Source organism: Varanus komodoensis, unplaced genomic scaffold, assembly GCF_004798865.1.
Source record: "Varanus komodoensis strain SLA01 unplaced genomic scaffold, ASM479886v1 scaffold6_2, whole genome shotgun sequence".
NCBI lineage: Eukaryota > Metazoa > Chordata > Lepidosauria > Squamata > Varanidae > Varanus > Varanus komodoensis.
Window position 1 is genome coordinate 22942551 of NW_025336346.1, and position 20668 is coordinate 22963218.

At 39.9% G+C, this 20668-nt stretch overlaps 1 protein-coding gene across 5 annotated transcripts in view; it reads left to right on the forward strand.

Annotated features, from left to right (window-relative positions):
• Nucleotides 1-20668, forward strand: part of NR2C2 (nuclear receptor subfamily 2 group C member 2) — a 63688-nt gene that overhangs the window by 16538 nt on the left and 26482 nt on the right. For all 5 annotated transcript variants that reach the window (XR_006416690.1, XR_006416689.1, XM_044451194.1 and 2 more), the window contains 10 exons: nucleotides 4341-4451; nucleotides 4995-5195; nucleotides 7126-7228; nucleotides 10521-10700; nucleotides 11814-11961; nucleotides 13616-13709; nucleotides 14271-14404; nucleotides 15928-16105; nucleotides 17695-17816; nucleotides 18823-18962. Coding sequence is in view for 3 of the 5 variants with exons in the window: in XM_044451194.1 (XP_044307129.1) it covers nucleotides 4341-4451; nucleotides 4995-5195; nucleotides 7126-7228; nucleotides 10521-10700; nucleotides 11814-11961; nucleotides 13616-13709; nucleotides 14271-14404; nucleotides 15928-16105; nucleotides 17695-17816; nucleotides 18823-18962 (1411 nt within the window). In the remaining 2 variants the exon portion in view is untranslated. The remainder of the gene's footprint in view (nucleotides 1-4340; nucleotides 4452-4994; nucleotides 5196-7125; nucleotides 7229-10520; nucleotides 10701-11813; nucleotides 11962-13615; nucleotides 13710-14270; nucleotides 14405-15927; nucleotides 16106-17694; nucleotides 17817-18822; nucleotides 18963-20668) is intronic.

Here is a 20668-nt window from a genome sequence, read left to right on the forward strand (position 1 = left end):
GTGCCCTGTTGCCTATAGAGGTTTAGCAAACCTCTATAGGCAACAAGGTGGGAAGCATCTAGTGACATTTCAGTGGATATGAAAGCACCTGCAAGAAAAGGCATTTCTTCCAGTATCCTGGTCCTGAACCATGTAGGTCTGCATACAGATAGTAGCAGTTGTGCTCAAAAATGAGCTAGCTGCTACAGTTTGACCTAGATGGTTTTTCTGAATATTTGTCTCCCCCTACCAGCCCAGTATTTGTTGTAGCAATCTAAGCTAGAAGGAGCAAGGGTTAGATCTGTGCTTTATAGGGAAGCGCATGATTGTTGTACCAGCTGAAGCTGTGTGAAAGTACTACTGGCTGCAGCCACTTCTTGATTATTCAGGAACAAAGCTAGATCCAGGAGTATCCTTACACTACAGATCTGATACTTTGGGGAATGTAGTTCTATCCAAAACAGGCTGTATCTTGAGCTCCAGCTTCTTGGTAATGACAAGCAACTCTATCATATCCAGATAAAGCTTTGGTATGTCAGTCTTCATCTGATCAATCACTGCATTTCAGCAAAGGTTCAAGACCTGCACAACCTCCCTGGTGAGATGGAAAGGAAAACTGAATTTAATTTCTGCCAATGAGCTATAAACCGCAGGCAAAACTTGAATTCAGAATAACAGAGCCCGGGAAACAAGCCTATAAAGAGCTTATGTGTTTGTTCTATAAAGTTTTTTCATGAATTATTCCAAAGATACAAGGGGAAGATTTGCCTTTTTCTGTAAAACTTATTAATTTATATGTGAGCTTTTGAATCTACAAATGTGTTATTTAAGAAAGCACCACTAAGGCATCAGGAAAGTGTATCTGAGGACACAGGCACAATTAATTACCTGCTTATGGATATTGATAATACTGTTAGGCTGAACTTATGGGGAAACTAAAAGTTTGAATACAAGAGATACAAAACAGTTAATAAAATTTAATATATTTGAAGTAGTATTCTAATTATGTCATTGGGCCAGTTGGTCAGAGCATCCAAGAGCACCTACTGAAAACTGTAATGAAACTGGGTAATAACTCTGTAGATTATCTTATTCTCTAAAACATGGTTTTTATTGAGATTTATTAAAGTTATGTGTTAAGAAGTACAATTAATACAAGGAAAAAATGAAACAGATAAAGCACAGACAATTGATATGCATATACCAGGGTGTAGGTATGTAACTGCAAGAAAACTGGTTGATGGTGTTGGAGGAAGAGCAGGATATAATATATAAATCGGTAAAACATTAATCTTTTAATGTTTAGAGTTGTGAGTGGTGAAAACTGGTGGTGAAAACTGACATGCAGCATCTATTTATTAAAAATATCTGCAAGTTGAGGGATCATAAAGCATTTGGACATGTGTGGGAATATCTCAGGAGGGCTCCTTTCTAATGTATTCCTGTTAAGGACTCAAGACAGCACCATTTTATTCCAGGTCCTAATTTGTATACCACTTGATACCATTTCCCATGGTATCATGTTAGATTGCTTTCATGTGTTGAGAGTTCGATGCACTGTTATATACTGCTTTCAACTCGTGCTTGTATGGTCTGTTCCAGACTGTACCATGGCCTTGTGGCAATTGAACTGTGGATTGCTAGAGGGTACCATCTTGTTCCAATGTTGTTTAATATCTATGTGAAGCTATTGAGAATGGTTATCTGGAGATTTGGGGTACATGGATATCAACCAGCTCTATTTCTTCGTGAGATCTGAACTAGGAGATGCTGGGCATGTTTTAACCTAGTACCTGGATGCAGTTATGGCATAGATGAAGGCTAATGAACCAAAATGGAAATGGAATTCTAATAAGACAGGGACCCTATGTGTTGGGAGTTCTCAGGAATTGGGCTGTTTGCCTGTCCTGCGTGTGTTTGCGTTCCCCCTGAAGGAGCAGGTGTGTAGTTTGAGAGTAATTCGGGATTCACATTTGTCCCTGGAGGTCCAGGTGGCCTGGAATGCCCAATATCAGCCTTTGTTGATGTGCTGTGCCAACTATACCTACTCCTGGACAGGGATAAGCTAGACTGAGTGAACAGTCATAATCAGACTGTTGTAATACATGCTTTGTGGGATTGCCCTTGGGCCTAGTTTAGAAGCTGCAACTGGTCACTGGGACACCCAGCTATGCCCATATAAGATCTGTGCTAAAAGAGCACCGCTGGCTGCCTATTAGCTACTGAGCCATTTTCAAGTTTATGGTATCGTCATACAAAGCCTTAAACTACTTAGGACCAGGATACCTATCAATCTACCTTCTCTTGGTGGTTAAGAGAGTGAACACCACGCTTGGTTGCATAGCCAGAAGTGTGGCTTTTAGATTGAGAGAGGTATTACTACCACTCTATACAACTCTGGTGTGCCCGCAACAGGCGTATTGTGCTCAGTTTTGGGCCCCTCATTACAGGAAGGATATAGCCAAGTTAGAGTCAGTGCAGTGTAGGGCTACAAGGTTGGTGGCTGGTTTACAGGAGATGCTGTATGAGGCGAGACTGAGGGAATTGGGTCTCTTCAGCCTGGAGAAGAGGAGACTCAGAGGGGATATGTTGGTGACATACAGGTATGTGAGGGGGTGTCACACGGAGATGGGTAGAGACCTGTTCTCCCCTGCAGAGGAGGGCAGGTCGCACTCCAACGGAGCAAAGCTCAGGGAGCCAAGGTTCCATTTGGATGCCAGGAAGCACTTCCTGACAGTTAGGACCCTGAGGGTGTGGAATGGGCTTCCACGGGAGGTCATTGAGGCCCCATCGGTGAGCGTGTTCAAAGATAGGCTAGACATGCACATGATGGGCATATCGTGAGCAGAGCCGGCTGGTGCCAGAGGTCAGACTAGATGGCCCAGGAGACCCCTTCTGACTTGCTCTGTTTCTTTGTTTCTTACTGATACTTTACTGACTATTTAGATCATTGGAGCAGACCTTGCTAGCCATTCCGAGATGATCAGAATGCCATCAGGGAATGTCTCACTAGGTGGTGGTGCCCTATATAACTGCCCAGAGAGTTGTCTTGACTAATGTGCAGTATAAAAATTAAATTAATAATAGTAATATGCGGGGAAACCTCCCTTGTGCTGTTCAGGCTGTAGAAAATCTGGTACGTTTCAAATGCCTCCTGAAAATGTACCTATTCATTCATGTGTTTTCTGGCATATAAATAATTTATGCTCTTTTGTGTTAGTGTTCCTGCACTGCTCTGCTTTTACAGTGTTGTAATATTTTTAAATTGTATTTTAAATATGATTTTAATATTTATATAGAAACCACTTAGGGGTTCTAAAAATATTTGGTACTATATAGATGAGATAAATTAATAAATAGTAGTGGCCAACTTAGTGATGCCATGACTACCAGTGGCACAAAGGAAAGAAGCCACCCACAGAAAGGGTAGGGACTTACATGTTCTCAGGGCAGACAGGTAAGCAGATATATATATTAGTTTGTGTATTAAAAGGATCACCCAGCCCAAAAATGCTCATTGCTTTCCTGCAGTGAAGGAGTGTTGAAACAATTTGAGTGATGGTTTGGGGATGGGAAGATAAAAGTAGGAGTGTTGCCCTATTTAGGCCTCTAACAGGACCACTTAAGAGAAGGGGAAAGGCTTTTTAAGGTTTCAATATTAAAAATGTGGTTTTAGATCTATGCACTGTTGTCTTCTGCAAGGATCTAACATAGGGATAGTTAGAGCAGTTTCTTCTTGATTTTATTATCTGGCTGTTAACATGCATTTTAGATTTCATTGCATTATTTGTATAGTATGGTCTTTATTTTGTGAACTATTCAGAGACCTCAGGCTCAGGATATTAGGTAGCATAAATGTAAGTACCTTCATGTACTAAAGTGGCTGGCAGGCAAAGATTCAGAGCAGAATGCGTAGAAACCATTCCTTCAACCTGATAGCCAAGTTTTCTGTTAGAGGGAAGCATGTGTGGTTTATAATAGAATAAAGCAATGTATTCCATTTCAGAAATAGAAAGTTCCCACAACAATTTATGTAAATGCCTTTTTAAAAATATGCCCATGCAGCCAGTATTATTCCATAATGGTTCTTGCATAGGGGTTTCTTCAGTCATTGCCACACATACAGTCCCCTTAACAATTGAGGTTGAATGCTTATTGATACTTCCAAAGTCCTAAATAAGAGCATCAACTTTCATGGCCCATTACCATATTAGAGGAGGTGGTATTCCTTCAGAAGTGGTGGTGTTACTTAATTGTTTTGGGGGGCACATTCAGTTGAAAGGGCACAGCATTTGATATAAAATAATATTCACTGTGTTGTTTGTCATACATGAAATCCATTTTTACATGCTTCAATATAGGTACAAACTGTACAGACAACATTATCTGAATCTCCAGTGATGACCAGCCCTTCCCAACGCATCCAGATCATCTCCACAGATTCATCTGTAGCTTCACCACAGCGCATTCAGGTAGAAGGGTTATTTTGTAAATGTAATTTATATTTTCTGCCTTTTCTTTGTGTGTGCTGATGTTAACATTTCTTAGATTTCTTTGCAATCATAAAGCAAATTTATTTTAGTAGATATTTTAATATATAGAAAAAAATCAGTTCTGTTTTATTGCATAGTTCTTTTTATGAGTATAGGGGCATGGAGCATATTTTTAATCCCAGAGAGCTATTTCTTACATTAGAATTGGCAGATATTGTTTCCTTATTAGTGTAAAGTATATTCCTAATATTTTGCGTATGCATCTTGTCAGATCTTCCTTGCCTTGTGTGTGCACTGGTTGGGTGGTGCATGTACTGAGAAGATTCCCTGTTGACTTGCATTCCGGGTATTAACTTGTATATTCAAAACATCTGTACATAAAAACTTTCCACTTTTACCATAGACTTTTGTACCTAAACATATCATTTATAAAGTGATCATTTATAATTCTTAGTGGTCTTCCAAATTGTGAAATCTTATATAATTATATAATATAAAATAATATTTCCATTTTTATTATAGATTGTCACAGATCAGCAAACAGGGCAGAAAATCCAAATAGTGACAGCAGTGGACTCCTCGGTATCACCCAAGCAGCAATTTATATTGGCAAGTCCAGATGGAACAGGAACAGGGAAAGTGATACTGGCTACACCTGAGTCTTCTAATGCCAAGCAACTGATCTTTACCACCACAGATAACATTGTGCCAGGCAGAATACAGGTAAACAGAGCAGCTAAAGAAGGGTGTATGGGTCAGCTGTTAAGCCAAGGAATTATTACATCGTTTAAATATTTACAATAGAAACCAAAATTCCTATTTCAGGATAAATTAAAAAGGGAGTTATTCCAGTCCCTTTTTAATTTTTCCTACAGTTGCAATGTGAGTATGTGCAAATGCATCTTTCTCCCCTCTTACTCCATTTTCTCCCTTCTGAAGATTTTTCCCCTACTGCAGAAATTAGACTATAATCATCACAGGAGCTGTGGGCCCATTTCTTTTTTCTTACGAAACTTTGTCATACGCACATGCCCTGATAGCACTCTATGAATAAGTGTCACCCTTACAAAAATGACACAGAGAAAGTCGGGCACGGCTAGGATGGCCTCTAAGTCTAATAGAGGAAATGTAACCAAGAAGGCCTTATTTAACTATGTGCTGCATGTGAAAAAGAAATCTTTTCAAATTAATATTCAAAGTTTTTAATATTTTAATAATTGAAATGGGTATTTAGGTTCTTTTTAAGAGCATGAAGGAAAGAAGTATGAAGAAGGGAGATACCAAGCAGAAAAAATCAGCAAAGAAAGAACAAAGGCTCAGAGGAGAAAAGCTGGAATTTAAGGGGGGAAATGAACAAAGGAAACAAATGAGCACATACTGAGAATAAAGGGAAAGGGGTAGAGAGGTGCAAATCTATTAGTATTTTACAAACAAAGAGAAAAATATTATATTGAATATGGCAATTAAAAACAAGCTAATGAAAAGCAGAAAAATTGCACTGGTTTGTACACATGACAACCTGCTAAGTAATTGCCTCAAGAGCATGCAGGGCACTGGCTTATTGACTGACTGGCATTGTGTGGCATCGTTGCTCAGTACAATTCTAATCAAGCTACAGTGCTCATAAGGCAGTTTAATGGGTACTGATGGACATTATCATGTGCGTGGCACATCTGTAGCCCCTCCCAACCATGGCAGGAAATTTTCTTTGTTAAAACAAGAAATCCTCCAGGGTAACTATTGTGAATTGGATTGCAATAATACATTTCTATTACAGCATTTTTGATATACAGTAAAACCTTGGATTGCGAGCATAATTTGTTCCAGAAACATGCTTGTAATCTAAAGCACTTGTATATCAAAGAGAATTTCCCCATAAGGTTCAATGTAAATAAGGTTAATCCCTTCTGTAATTTTTTTTTATCTCAAAAATTTGAAGCGGGCATGCTGGGGGGTGGAGGCAGGCACAATTGCGGGCGCACTGGGGAGAGGCGGGCATGATCACGGGTGCACTCGGGGCGAGGCAGGCACGATTGCGGGCACATTCAGGTGGGGGGAGACGATGCTGTACTCCAACCTGCAGCGAGAGAGAGAAGAATCAGCACTCAGTTGTGACGTGACGCTCAGCAGGCAAAGCGCACGTAATACTCATACTGCAAGACATTGCTCATTGTATCAAGTTAAAATTTAGAAAAACTTTTTGCTCATCTTGCAAAACACTCACAGACCGAGTTACTCACAATCCAAGGTTTTACTGAGTAAAAGCCCCATATCCACTGTTTAAATTAAGTGGAACTGCAGTTGACTGTGAAAACAAGACCTGATGTGCCAGAGCATGGCTCGTTTTGGGGGAGCTCACCCTAACCCCAACCCAGTCCCAATTCTGGTGCCCACCCCACCCTCACCAGGGGCAGTGCCCCATTCCAGGCTGACCCATAGTAGTGACCAGGAAGGGGAACATTCCCCATGTGGCTGTCTGTACCCTCTTGCTCAACGCCCCCCATGCCCATCCATGGCACAGCAGGCCAAAAAACTCCCATCATGTTCTCTGCTATCTGTGGTTCCAGGCATCTACTGGGTGGCTTGGAACCTCTCCCCCATGGATACAGGGGTCCTACTGTAGTACTGTAAGCATTCTAATGTTTCATTTCAGATTGTGACAGACTCTGCCTCTGTGGAACGTTTGTTAGCTAAAACTGATGTCCAGCGGCCACAAGTAGTAGAATATTGTGTTGTCTGTGGAGACAAAGCATCAGGTATGTTATAAGACGAGTCACCAACCGTTTTGGGCCAATGGGCTCATGTAGAATTAAGGAGTGACTACCATGGAGGACATTATCATTTGCAAAATGGCTAATGTGGTGAGCAAGGCCAATCACAAAATAATTACATTATTATTTTTACATTGCATTTATATCCCATCTATTTCCTCTCTTGTGAAAGCCAAGGCAATTTCCATAGCTCCATTTCATCCTCACAACAGCCCTGTGAGGTAGGATGGGCTGAGAGTCTGTGACCGACCCAAAATCACCCAGTGAGCTTCATGACTGAGTGGAGAGTAGAACTCAGATCTTCTGGGTCTCCAGTCCAGCACTGGTATGGCTAAAGCTGGTATTTTCAGCCTGCTGCCGTTAAGGTATTTTTCTTTCCATTATCTTTACCCTCAAAAATACCAATCCAACTGTGTTCCTGCTTTATACATTGGCAGCTGCTGTTCATGTATGTTGACCTCAACTAAACCACCCTAGATAAATGACAGTGGTTTTTCTTTCTCTCTCAGTCCTCAGCTTCCAACTGCAGTGTTTTATTTGCCCTCAGAAATCCCAGGTCAACAATCGCAGTGTAATTCTACCATCAGTACAGTTCACCCCATTCTGTCAGTTCATACTCATTTCAGCTGTCCCATTTCCTCTTCCTGCTCCCATGGGTCACTTCTGACCCTCCCACATTGCCATTCTGAAGCTTTGCTCCCTCCCTTCTCTAGTACCCCTCGTCACTCCTAGTTCTTCTTTGGGGCTCGCCATCACACATATGGACTCTGCACCTGCACAAGGCCTGTTGCAGGGAAGATTTTCCTAGCTAAACCTGTTTTGGCAGGACCCCCGCCTCTCCCTCCCTCCCTCCCTCTACTCATTTTTTAAAACCCAGCTTTTTTCCTTGCCCTTATTTAAAAACCGAAACCCCAAAAAGCCCTCCTGTCATCCTCTCTTTTTCAACAACTATTTATTTCTTCTCTTTCTCTCTTTCCCTGATGGAGCACAAGCAAAACAAAGTGTTTGCTTCTAGTTTCCTCCAGCTTTCCTTCATAAGAATGTCACTGTGTCCCTCTGGAATTCACAGGTGTCCTGGGGAATAAAGATAGACTACTAGAGGAGGACCTCTCCCAGCTACAGCCTACCCGGGCACCGTGTGCAACATTTGGGGCCTTTCTCCAAGTGCCAATTCCAAGAGAGACTCAGACAATAACAATAAGAGGGAGGGCTTTCTCTATGGAGGCTCCTCATCTATGGAATGACCTTTGCACTGAGGCCTGCCTGGTGCCAACCTTGTCATCTTTTTGGTATTAAGACAGCCTTTTATGCCAAGACTTTAAAGATGGACATTCAAGGACATGAGGGGTTACCCATTCCTGGTGGTCTTTATAGGGCTACTCTCCATTTATGTTGTTTCAGGTGTTTTGTTTTGTTTTTTTCAATGAATTTGGAAGACTTTTTAGTATTTTGTTATATACTTTTTCTGAACTGCCATGAACCTCCCAGAGCTTCAGCTATTAGGCCATATAGAAATGAAATGAATAGAGGAGAGAGTGTGTGTGTGTTTGCTCCACATTCACCTGAGAGTAGCCAACATTATGAAGGGCTGATGCCACATGTTCCTAGGTAAAGAGATACAAGACCTTTGATTGATGACAAAAATTACCTGCCCACATTTGGGTGTGCCTGACCCTGCAGCTTCACAGAAGAAAGGAAGTTAAATAAGTATGGGGAAGAGCTGTTCTGCATCCTGAACTCCATGCACATAACCAAATATTCTTTGGTCAAGTTTCCTACCCTTAGAAAATGTGTTATTTACTCTCTCTAGAGAAGGTTTTTTCAGAATTATTCTGGATATAGTCTGCTCCAACCCCTTTACAATTCTAGTATTTTGACACTCATTTTACATCACCCTAGCTCACAATAGATATACAGTTGAAATATGCATCCCTTCTTGTTTCCTGAGCTGAAGAAACCTCAGTTCATTCAGAATTGTCTGCTTTCTAAACATCTGTAAAGTTTGTACACAAGCATGAAATCTAGAATCTAGCATAGAGTTATTGTTTATATAATGTCAACTTTTATAAACTGCCCAGAGAACTTTGGTTATTAGGTGCTGTATGTACCCTCACCCTCAGTGGGTTTCAATAGTACTGTTGAAATAACCAATGCCTAAATAAGTATAGTATGGATTTTTTCGTACTATATACAAAGCCAATGATAAGGAAATATAAGAGATGCAGTCTAAAATCTGAGGAGCCAAACATTTTCCACCACTGGTTTAAAGGTCCTAAATGGCTTGGGGGGAGCATATGAAATTATTACCTTCTCTCACATGAAATCAATATTAACTTCCTCTACAGAGGCCACCTCTCAAGCCCCTTACTTGAGGCAGCATGGAATGGCCCAGGGCCTTCTCAGTTGTAACACCCTGCCTCTGGAACGTTCTCTCCAAGGAAAATCCCATAACTTCAATTCTGATGTCTATTTGGGATCATGTCCTTTAGAGTTTTACATGTTTTGTTCATTTAACCTGGAACTAGCATAACCTTGGTTGCTCTGTTTGTTGTATTTTTTCATGTGCTTTTAATTATTGCTAACTGTTCTGAGAGTCTTCATGCTGGTCAGAGAGCAATCCTATGGCTTAGACAGTATCTAGCAAGCCATAGGATACTTTAGATTCCTAGGTCCAAGGTCAAAAGCAGAACTTCAACCTCAGAACTGGGATTTTTGCTCTGATTTCCCTGCCTGCCTTGCAGCTGGTGTGGGAAAAAACTAATCTTGGCTGCCTCTACGATGTTGGAAAAGAAATCTCAGAGAGGGAAAATAAAGGGCTGAAAATGGCTGCCTAGCTGAAATGCAGAGAGGTATGGAGATCACCTCTGCTGATCCTCTCACTGTACACTGGGTGCTTGTAAGCCTCTGAGATTGGAATCAGTACTACTACATTTGATAGTGCACCCCACTACTACAGCACTGATTGGCTTAAGCACAAAACGTATCCTACTTTAATTGTAAGAGAGTGATGTAGGATAGGCAGTGCTATTATATAAATCTCTTAAAGCGTTGGCAGATATTGTGATTCAAGATTATTTTCTTCTGAAAAATCACACTAAATGACATATACCTGGAGTTCAGTGCTATTAAAAATGTGGGAAGATTGAAAAGCAAACCAAAAGAACAGTTGAACAATATGTCCTGTGTGTTACAAAAATAGTTGACAAATCCACTGTCTTTGTCATAGAACACTGTATATTCTTAGGTGATCGGTTTTTTTTTTTTTTTTTTTTTTAAGGTCGTCACTATGGTGCTGTCAGTTGTGAGGGATGCAAAGGCTTCTTTAAAAGGAGTGTGAGGAAAAATCTGACCTATAGTTGCCGTAGCAACCAGGACTGTATCATCAATAAACACCATCGGAATCGCTGCCAGTTTTGTCGGCTAAAAAAATGCCTCGAGATGGGGATGAAAATGGAATGTGAGTCTACAGTACACAAAGTGCTTATTTGTCTAATCAAGTGATAGACATGTTTAAACATTCCTGTCATTAAAATTTTTACATCATCACAAATCAAGATTTCCTTAACCTTTCATTTGCTGCACTTTAGTCTTTGGATCATTTTTACAGCAAATGTTGAAAACAGAATGGAAAATGGATCAAAGACATCATCATGTATGCTCTTACCTAAGTGCAAGTTCCTTGGAACTCAGACTTACTTCTGAGTATCCCAGTATACGATTGTATAGTAAATGGTTTAAAATGTTCATTACTACAACAAAAGAGCATTTCTGGTTGAGGTCAAAAGAGCAATCCCACCAGAGGTCATCCCTGCCCTTATCTCCAGTCTCCATGGAGTTGTCACTTGGTGCCACAAGACTTGACTCGTGCCAAAAGGAGTGACCTCTTTTCCCATTGTGGGCTGAGTAGCTTCATGTGACATTTGCTGTCCAAGGGGGATGCTGGGTGCCATGCAGACCAGAGACTCCCCTGGCAGTGGGAGGATTGACCATTCCTCCCAGTACTGTTTGTCCTTTTCTCCATGCGTCTTCTAGTATGGACAGAGACAGAGAGAAAATGGAGTGAACCAGTGATGTCAGTGGTAGTGGCCTAAGCCTCTAACGTGTCATCAGCAGGTGGGTCTGCACCCATTGATGTCATCTGGGCCATGGTGATCCTAATGAAAGATATTTGCCCCCATTTCAAATTAGTTCTACATCCCTGTCTTACCCATGTCAACTTCTAGATACTGGTTCAGAATCAAATGCTTTGATTAAATTATACTGCAAAAGAGCTTGGTGCCATCAGCATACTGATAACATTAGACTACAGGACTATGGACAATATCCCCAAATACCTATGTGCAGGTGTGAAGTAAAGTGGATGATTTAACTAAATTTTGAGCAGATCTCTAGAATGCATTTTGTAAGTTGGAACTATACTTGTCCCCCTGTGATCAGCCTATCAGGTAAAACTGGAACCTAGTACAAAGCACTTCCTTAACTTAAAAATGCACTGAAATTAATGTCCTGCTTTTAAGAATCTAAACTTTTTATAATGCATTGAATAAATGATTTGTGCTCAAATCTCTAGCTGTCCAGAGCGAAAGGAAGCCTTTTGATGTGCAGCGTGAGAAACCAACCAACTGTGCTGCTTCAACAGAAAAAATCTATATCAGAAAGGACTTAAGAAGCCCTCTAATAGCAACCCCAACCTTTGTAGCAGATAAAGATGGGACCAGGTAAGATAGGTCTTTCTCAAATAAGTGCAGTATAAAGCTCTTACAAAATCAAATGCTTAATGCACAGATCTAGAAAACAGCATTCAAAATGTAGCTAAATTGAGCAGGGCCAGTTTAAAGATAATTATTTCCTTATTCCAGTATATTATTATAACTTCCAGTGCTTTGCAACATAGCCAATATGTAGCTTTCCATAAGTTTTAGGATACTACATATATTAAACTATAATAAAATCAGTAAATGTAGCCATAATATTGTATTTATATATCAGCATAGTTTTTCATGACAATGTACAGCATGGGTCCTTGAACTACGACCCACAGGATGGATCCGGCCCACCATGGCCATCCATCCGGCCGGCGCCACCATTCACCGCCCGTGCGCGTGCTTGCTGCACGGGCAGGGAGGTGGTGGCTCACTCACTCGGAGATGGTCTCCGAGCGAGCAAACCGTCGCCGCCACCACCTTCCTCCCGTATAGGTGCACTTGCCGCTTCCTTGCAGCGCGGGCAGGGAGGTGGTGGCTTGCTCGCTTGGAGATGATTTTGGACTCGCTGGGAGATCTCTGAGCGAGCAAGCCACTGCCACACTGCCGCCTCACACGCGCCCGACTGCATCTCACTGGCCCACACCCCCAAGCACCCCCACCTCACCAGCCCGCAACAGTCACCACAGTCTTTCAGCTGGCCCCCTATTCAAAAAGTTTGAGGACCCCTGCTGTACAGCATAGTGATGTATAACAGGACATAACCTGAAAGGAATGCTATTTTGAAGCTCTGAGATTGTCAATTACATGAGACAGAGATTCATCCAGTGCAATTCATCTCTGTATTATCATGCAAAAGCATAGTACTGTATATATTACTATGCTTTGTTGATTGCCAGTTAGACATTGGATGAAGAATCTCTTTATAAAATAAAAAAGGGAAAGTTTCAGAAACCAGGCATGCTACTTAACTAAAAGGATATTATTAATATAATTTTTGGGACATTCTTGTGTGCGTACACAGAATCTGAGATTGATTTTTCTCTCACCTGAAGTTTATCTTAAACCTGTTATTGTAGAACCTATAGCTAACATGTGCATTTTCTGAATTAACATGCCAAGAAAGTAATAGAAAGGTCTACTAAATAATGGAAAGAACTACTTCATGATGAGTGGGCAAAATACAGCTAAGAGATGAGTAGCTTGGATCCAGACTGGCTCATGAACAGAAGGGCTCATTCCATTTTCATAAACGTTTATAATTCTGCAAGAGCTATGCAAGGGCATGTATGCAATTTTTATCAAGTCCCCCTGCAACCTGCTACACTCTTCCAAAGCTTCTTTCAGTCCAGATTCATGGGTTTGTCAGCTACAGGTGGGTCATAAGCTGCAGGTGGAAGGAGAATTGATGAAAATTCTGCCATTTCTGCCAGCTAGAGCAATCCTTGAATGAAAATCTGCTTAGATGATCTTTGGATCCAAGTCTGTTATGTTTACATAACATAACTGTAGGAGAATAACAAATGTTATTTTCATAGAGAAGTTGAAAGGCATCATTGAAAGACACATTGAAAGGCACAATAGTCCTGTTCTTCATTACAGAACAAAGAAGTAGTGTGGCTCTTTAATAACAGAATATTAATGCTTTTTCTCTCCTGATCTTGAACAGATCAACTGGCCTTCTTGATTCAGGGATGCTTGTGAATATTCAGCAGCCTCTAATACGAGATGATGGTACAGTGCTTCTGGCTACAGATTCTAAGGTAGCATAGCTTCGATTTCAGTTCATATTTTGTTGCTTCATCAAGATGTGTTCTTCTATGTGTAGAAACAAAGCTCTTAATGACTATTCATTACTTCCTTAGAAGCACAGTTCAGTACAACTTCAGATTGATAATGTGGCTCACTAGGAAAGACTCTAATGCTAGGGATAGTTGAAGGAAAAGGGAGAAGAAAGAAAACAAAGCAGCAGCAACAGCAGATCAACTATGAGATGGATCCATCCCATAAAGGTAGCCACAGCCTTGGGTCTAAAGGTGTTGAGTAGGTTGTCAAGGTCAGGCCATTTTGGAGGGCACTCATTCGAAGGGTCTCCATAAACTGGAGGCAACTTGATGGCATGTATCAACAATAGACAGTTTCCCAGTGAAGAAAACTTGGCTTGGCTTAATCAACTGGTTGATATGTATTTAGTTTATTTTTATTGATTTTTACTGTAGTTTTTAATGTAAGTAGATTTCAACATGTGTTAGAAAATAAGCATAGTTTTTAATATGCAGATTTACTTAAGTAAATAGTCCATGAATATTTCTGTTCTTTTCTAGGCAGAGACAAGCCAAGGTGCTTTGGGAACATTAGCAAATGTCGTAACCTCACTTGCCAGCCTCAACGAGTCACTTAATAATGGAGAAACTTCTGAAATCCAACAAGAAGACCAATCTGCGAGTGAGATCACTCGGTACGCACTTAATAGTAGAAGCATATCAGTCAGGTCTCGCAATCTATTATAATTGTTTAATTATGATGGCAATATGCCAAGCTACTGATAACAGGCATTGCTGTCATTTTGAACATCTTTCCCTTTCAGGGGTATGTAGCCCTCCAGATGTTTTGGGCTGCAACAGCCATCATCCATTGCCTTGACTATGCTGTTAGATAGATGGGAGTTGTATAACAAAACATCTCAGGAATTGCCCATCCCTGTTCTACTTCTATCTTTAACTTCTGCCATCACTGCGTATAATATTTCTTACGTTGTTTAGCTTTACAGTACATTTGGTATAAGTATAGAAAAATAAGTGCAAATTTTGTGACAGTGAAGTTTATTTTAATCCACATATTTTATTGTGAAATTTAAAGTTAATCAAGTTGGCTAGGTGTCAAACTTCTGTTGGGATTGTTCAACTGTGCAAATTAGGGGATTCTCCTACATACTTTTATGGTCTTATTTGTGGTCTTTGTCCATCACATGTACAGTCTCTATGCCTGCGTGGAACCCCTTTCAGGAAACATCTATAACTGAAGAATTTTTGAAGAAACTTACCCCCACCATCCTGGTGTCCCTAGTAGATTCCTGCCTATTTCCTCTTTTGTCTTTCAGAAATATCTTTCTCACATGTGTCCATTTTCTTCCTTTAAGACACTGACCCATCACTGCTAAGCCACTTTACTACTCACTTATATGTTTAATGCAGGGAGACAACAGAGAAGTCAGGTTGCTTACTTAGTTCTTACTCTAGTTGCTTACAGATTGCTTACTGTAGTTCTTCAAGTGGTCATCTGTGCATTCACACAACCTACCTACACATAACAGTATTGGTACCAAAGCTCTGCTCAGTTCCAAGAGTGTAGTAGGTGGTCTCAAAGAATTGAGGGAATAGATGGGAGCCTTCTCAGGACTGATACACTTGGAAAATTGGGTGGGGGGGTGTTTCCAGACATTTCTTAGCTATAGAAGTTTCCGGAATGGTGTTTTGGGCAGTCTAGGACTCCTATTTGTGAATGCTCGGTGACCACTTGAACTGCAGCTACAGGTAATCAATCTTCTTCTTCTTTATGGTCTCCATTATCTTTGTGTCTTTTGTAATAGATACAAGCAAAATCTCTAACAAAACGTTTTAGTGTGGAGTGCTCCTCTTTACAATCTCAGCCATCCTGTTTCATTAATCCCTCCTACCCATTGACTGTGCTCTGTTCTTATTAGGGTGTTTTTGGCTTTTTTCCTCCACAATTAAAGTTTTTCTCCTAAAAACATTATTTGGCAAACCTTAAGGTTTCCAGTCCTGCCAGTATCTCCTTCTTGATACTTTTCTGACTATACCACTAGTATATGTTCTTAGTAACACTTGTATATATGATATTAGTATATATTATTCCATAGGTTATCTGTAGGAAGAAGTATTGGCAGTGTTATGTGTAACCTGAAAATATATTAATAGAAATTGGATGATAAATATCTGATGGAGTTGCTTTTATTTGCAGGGCATTTGATACTTTGGCTAAGGCACTGAACACCACAGATGGTACATCAGCTCAGAATCTGGCAGATGGAATGGATCCCACAAGTGGTGGCAATATTCATGTGATCAGTAGGGATCAGTCTACACCAATTATTGAAGTTGAAGGACCCCTTCTTACAGATACTCACGTGACATTTAAGGTGTGTGTTTTCGTAACCTATTTGGGCAAATCTGTTGTGGAGTAAAAAAATCTTAACAAGCAGAATAGGCCACTCCGCTGTTCCTTTACTTCTAATGCAGTCTGTTTCTTTAGACTGTGTTATTTGATTAGAAACTTCAGTTGATGTTCAGTAATTAGATTATAAAGTATAAAGAAGGGACTAATGGTTTTCCTTCAAACCACAGTGATAGATTGAATAGATGTGATCAGACATGCTTTCTGATATGACTAATTTGCCTTGTTTGTGGATTCTGAAATGTGATTTCTGTAAGTACGTGGCCAAAGGCCAACGAACTATTGATCACATTCTCTTTTCTCAGTGTACTGTTTCATCCAAGGATTTGAGGGTTCTGTCCAAGGGCTCTGGAATCACCCTTTTCTTTCCATCTTTTACTTCAGATAATCAAGTAATCTATTCATGATAGCAAACTATGGTAGAAGAACATAGTGCATACACAAAAATACAAAATTGTTGTAACACACAAAACACATTTTGAAATACTTCCCAAGAACTGTTTCAGGAGCATAATTTTCTTTAAAACAAGTAAAATATATTATCCATATAGAATTTCTGAGCTGACCCAAAAAGAGAAGTCAAGATGATTGCAGATATGTTCATCCTGAACTCTCTTGGCTCTGTCACTAATATATTTATGATTTCTTTCTGAGCTGGTATGTGTGAATCTTAGTAGAGAATGAAATCTAAGCTAATCATCACTCTTTTAAAATGGCATATTATTTTCACCAAAATTCTCAACTACAACCCAGGAGTAATATATTTTTTAAATTTCATTTGGTCAGTGTTTATTATAATTTCAGATAGTTCTTGTATGTATGACTGTCATTGTGTCTGGAGATAGTCTTCTTTCAGAATGGCTTCATTAAAACAATTGAATTAAACTAATTACAATATTTGAATGTTTAAATAAAGACAGTTCCCAGGTTATGAAGGTCCAAGTTACGAACAACCTGTACCTATGAATGAACTGCCGTAAAGCCTCTTCATTTTAAAAAACTACTGCAGAAAATCATTACAGTAGATAGAGAGGAAGTGAAAGGGGAGAGAGGGAGGCCTCCAAAGCATGCCTTCCTACTCCGCTCCTCTGGAGGGGGAAATCTCTCCAGCATTTCCTTGCTGCAAAGAGGAAGGCACTGGTGAGTTTGGGCTGGTGCTAGAGATATTTGTAGCTTTCCACTTTCATGGGGAAAAAAATAATATTTTTCCATGGAAGTGGAAAATAATTTAAAAAATAAAAATATTTTAAAAATAATAAAAAGTGGAAAAATGATAAGAAATATTACTCTTGGGTTCCAGTACCCCTATCACCCACAAATATGGAACATGATTTGCCTTACATACAAATTTGACTTAAAGATGAATTTCCATTTTCTCAGGAACAAAACTCATTTGTAACCCAGGGACTGCCTGTAATTAACTAGGGCAAGTAAAAAAGTGTATGGTTCATGGTTTCTTGGCAAAAGATCTTGTATCCAAGGTTCATCTATTAATGATTTTCAGAAGAATGTATTAAAAGTGTGATTTATTCTTGTACGATTTTTCTCTTCCAGTTAACAATGCCTAGTCCAATGCCAGAATACCTAAATGTGCATTATATTTGTGAGTCAGCATCCCGGTTACTTTTCCTTTCCATGCACTGGGCTAGATCTATTCCTGCTTTTCAAGCACTAGGGTAAGGATACAGTTTTGCTTTCACTTTTTTTACTGAATGAATTAATGAAATCCTCTAAATCTGTATATTTGTCACAGATGTGTAATTGTTTCATTTGTTAATGAATTAATGACAAAATAACAGCTTTTTAAATTGTAAAAGCAAGATGGAGGCAATTGTTTTTTATGTATGCCTTTAGAAAGCATATATGCTGCTATATAGCTCTGGGAAACTCTCCAAGCAGCTTCCAAAAGACAGAAATAACAATATGTCCATATGATAGGATTATTCAGGCAGCAGATCTTTGGTCTTTCCTGGTGTTCCCTTCTTGTCAGTATCTACCAGATTTAAAAACTGCGGAAGCAAGGGAGTGGGACTGAGCAGTTGAAACTTACTCAAACCATGATGGAAGTAAGTTTTCTCTTGCTGGCAGTTTTCAGGCAGTATCTCCCACTGAAGATTTCTGAAGCAAAGGAGTGCAGCCAAGCTTAGTCTGTTGCCAATGGAGGTCAGTCTTCCATTGGCAATTACCTGGCAACACTTCCCAATAAGGTCCTTTATTCCAGGTTATAACTACAGTCCCATTTTAAGGATGTTTTTCTTCCACTTGCTGCGTGCGTGTGTGTGTGTGCACATGATGCACAAGTGTTACATCTCTAATGGCTTTTGTAGGTTTGATATGCTTTATTCTTTGTTGTCTCACTCCCACATGGCCCCATAGATTTTTGTTACAGTCTAACAAGGCGAGTGACTGACAAAGCAGAGGAAAGCCAAAAAAGGCAATAATCAGCACATTTTTTGGCTTTCTTCTGCTTTGGCAGTCACTAACCCTAACCCTAACCTGGCCGTCCTTCCTGTTGCAATTCATCCCCTTATTTTCAGTCCAAACAACACAGACCGATCTTTGCATGTAATAGCACAGGAAATGAACTTACCTACAACGGAATCCCAATGCAGAGGCCAGAAAATGAATTGTAATAATTTCCATTGATCTTATGTCTCATGACCTTTTCTTTTATAATTGCAGGCAGGACTGTAATACAAGCCTTGTACGTGCCTGCTGGAATGAACTGTTTACATTAGGCCTTGCACAGTGTGCACAGGTGATGAGCTTGTCAACTATCCTGGCAGCTATTGTCAATCACCTGCAGAACAGCATACAGGAAGGTTTGCGTGATTTAATACTCTTTTTCTAATGACTGAAGTTTAATCAATAGAATTTAATTCCAGTTGCATGAGAGTAGAAAAATCCAGGTTGTTAAAAGGGTCTGTAAGGCTAGGGTACATTTTTACTGGGGTTTTTTTTTTCAGGACATGTTAGCCCTGTTCACATGTAACTCACATGTGGGGTATTACTACGGTCAAGCATGACCAAGCCTGCATTTCAAGCCCAGCTCCCAGTGCTACTGCTGCTTCCAGCACCTGCGTGGTGAGTGCAGCAGGGCTCCACATAATGGAGCATCTGGACTCATGCGTTGGGGTTCCTTTGTAGACAAGTGCACTCAGTGCAGGAATGTTGGAAGAAGAAAGCATGATGTGAGGTTTCAGTCTACAGTCACATTTCCCATTCTGCTTCATCGTGCGAATACCCTACACATGAGTAACATGTGCCTAGAATTACTGTTTCATGAGCAATAAGACAAACAGGAAGAATTCTACATACATTAATTCTTCCTTCTTAGAGGGTGGAGGTTTCTAGTAAAATATCTTTACTAGATATTTATCTGGTTTAGAAGGCATCTGTTTCTGTGGGTCAAGCTTACTTCCTTCCCTTGTCTTTCTAATATTTGCAAATGCAGTATCCATGCCCCTGAAGCCACAATTTCAAGGTCTCCACACATGCGGAACTATATTTAGCAGCTACCTTGTGATCAATGTGGGAACCTTGCCCACTGAGCAAGTAGAAAAAATAGATGAAACTCTATTATTTTTGCTTCCTGTTGTAAATTTACACCTAAAACATTTTCTGACTTTCTGACCATCTTGTGGGGAAGCTACAATAAAAGAATTTTTCAATAGGCATATTCACATCTCACACTAACACATCCTGCAAATAATCAACAGAATACCCAGCAGATGATCCCCTTCTGCTTTGCCATGATTTTCCAACTGCTGTACTAGAGGATTTGACAGCCCATTTTCACATATTGCAGCTTTCTCCTCCTCCTGTTCTCTTTTTTCCAGAAATCACCTTTCATGATCTTCAAGTTAATAGCCAGCGACAGCCCCACCAAAATGCCCAGTTCCCACTCTGGAGTGGCTCTCATTTGTTTGCCAACCTTTTTATTATTATTTTTTAAGTGCAAAAACTTTGTGCAATTTAGGGAGGAGTTTATTCTTGAAGGGGGTTAATTTTTTAGTTGGACTTATGCAAACATGGAGGTGCATACTTGTAGGGGTTCAGAATGGGAAACCTCTCTTGGACAATGTTCTGGGAGGTGTCTTCTGTCAAGGACAGCAGACACCAACCATGGGCATTGACTCAAAGTCAGCAAATAGGTTCATTTTTTTTTTTTTTTGCCCATTCTTAATAGTAAAAGGCAAGTGATTTTACCTTGCAAAAGACTGGCTAGTATATCATCTTTTTCTTGTTGAGATCCTCTAGTTTTTGGAATCAAACAGGCTATACTATGTTTTTTCACTTTTTCACTGCTTTCCCAAGACTCTAGGTGTTTAGGAAGACAAGAAGTAGAAACTATTCCCTTTTCCAAGAAGATGGATTTTTGACAATGAGCTGTGAAAACTCAGATTTATATGTAAAATGTGGATTTTGACAGGGAAAAATAAGGCCAGATGAGACTTCATATTTCAGATGCAACAGAAGTGTTTACATCTGTACTTTCGCAAGTCCAGATAAATAAAATAAAAATATT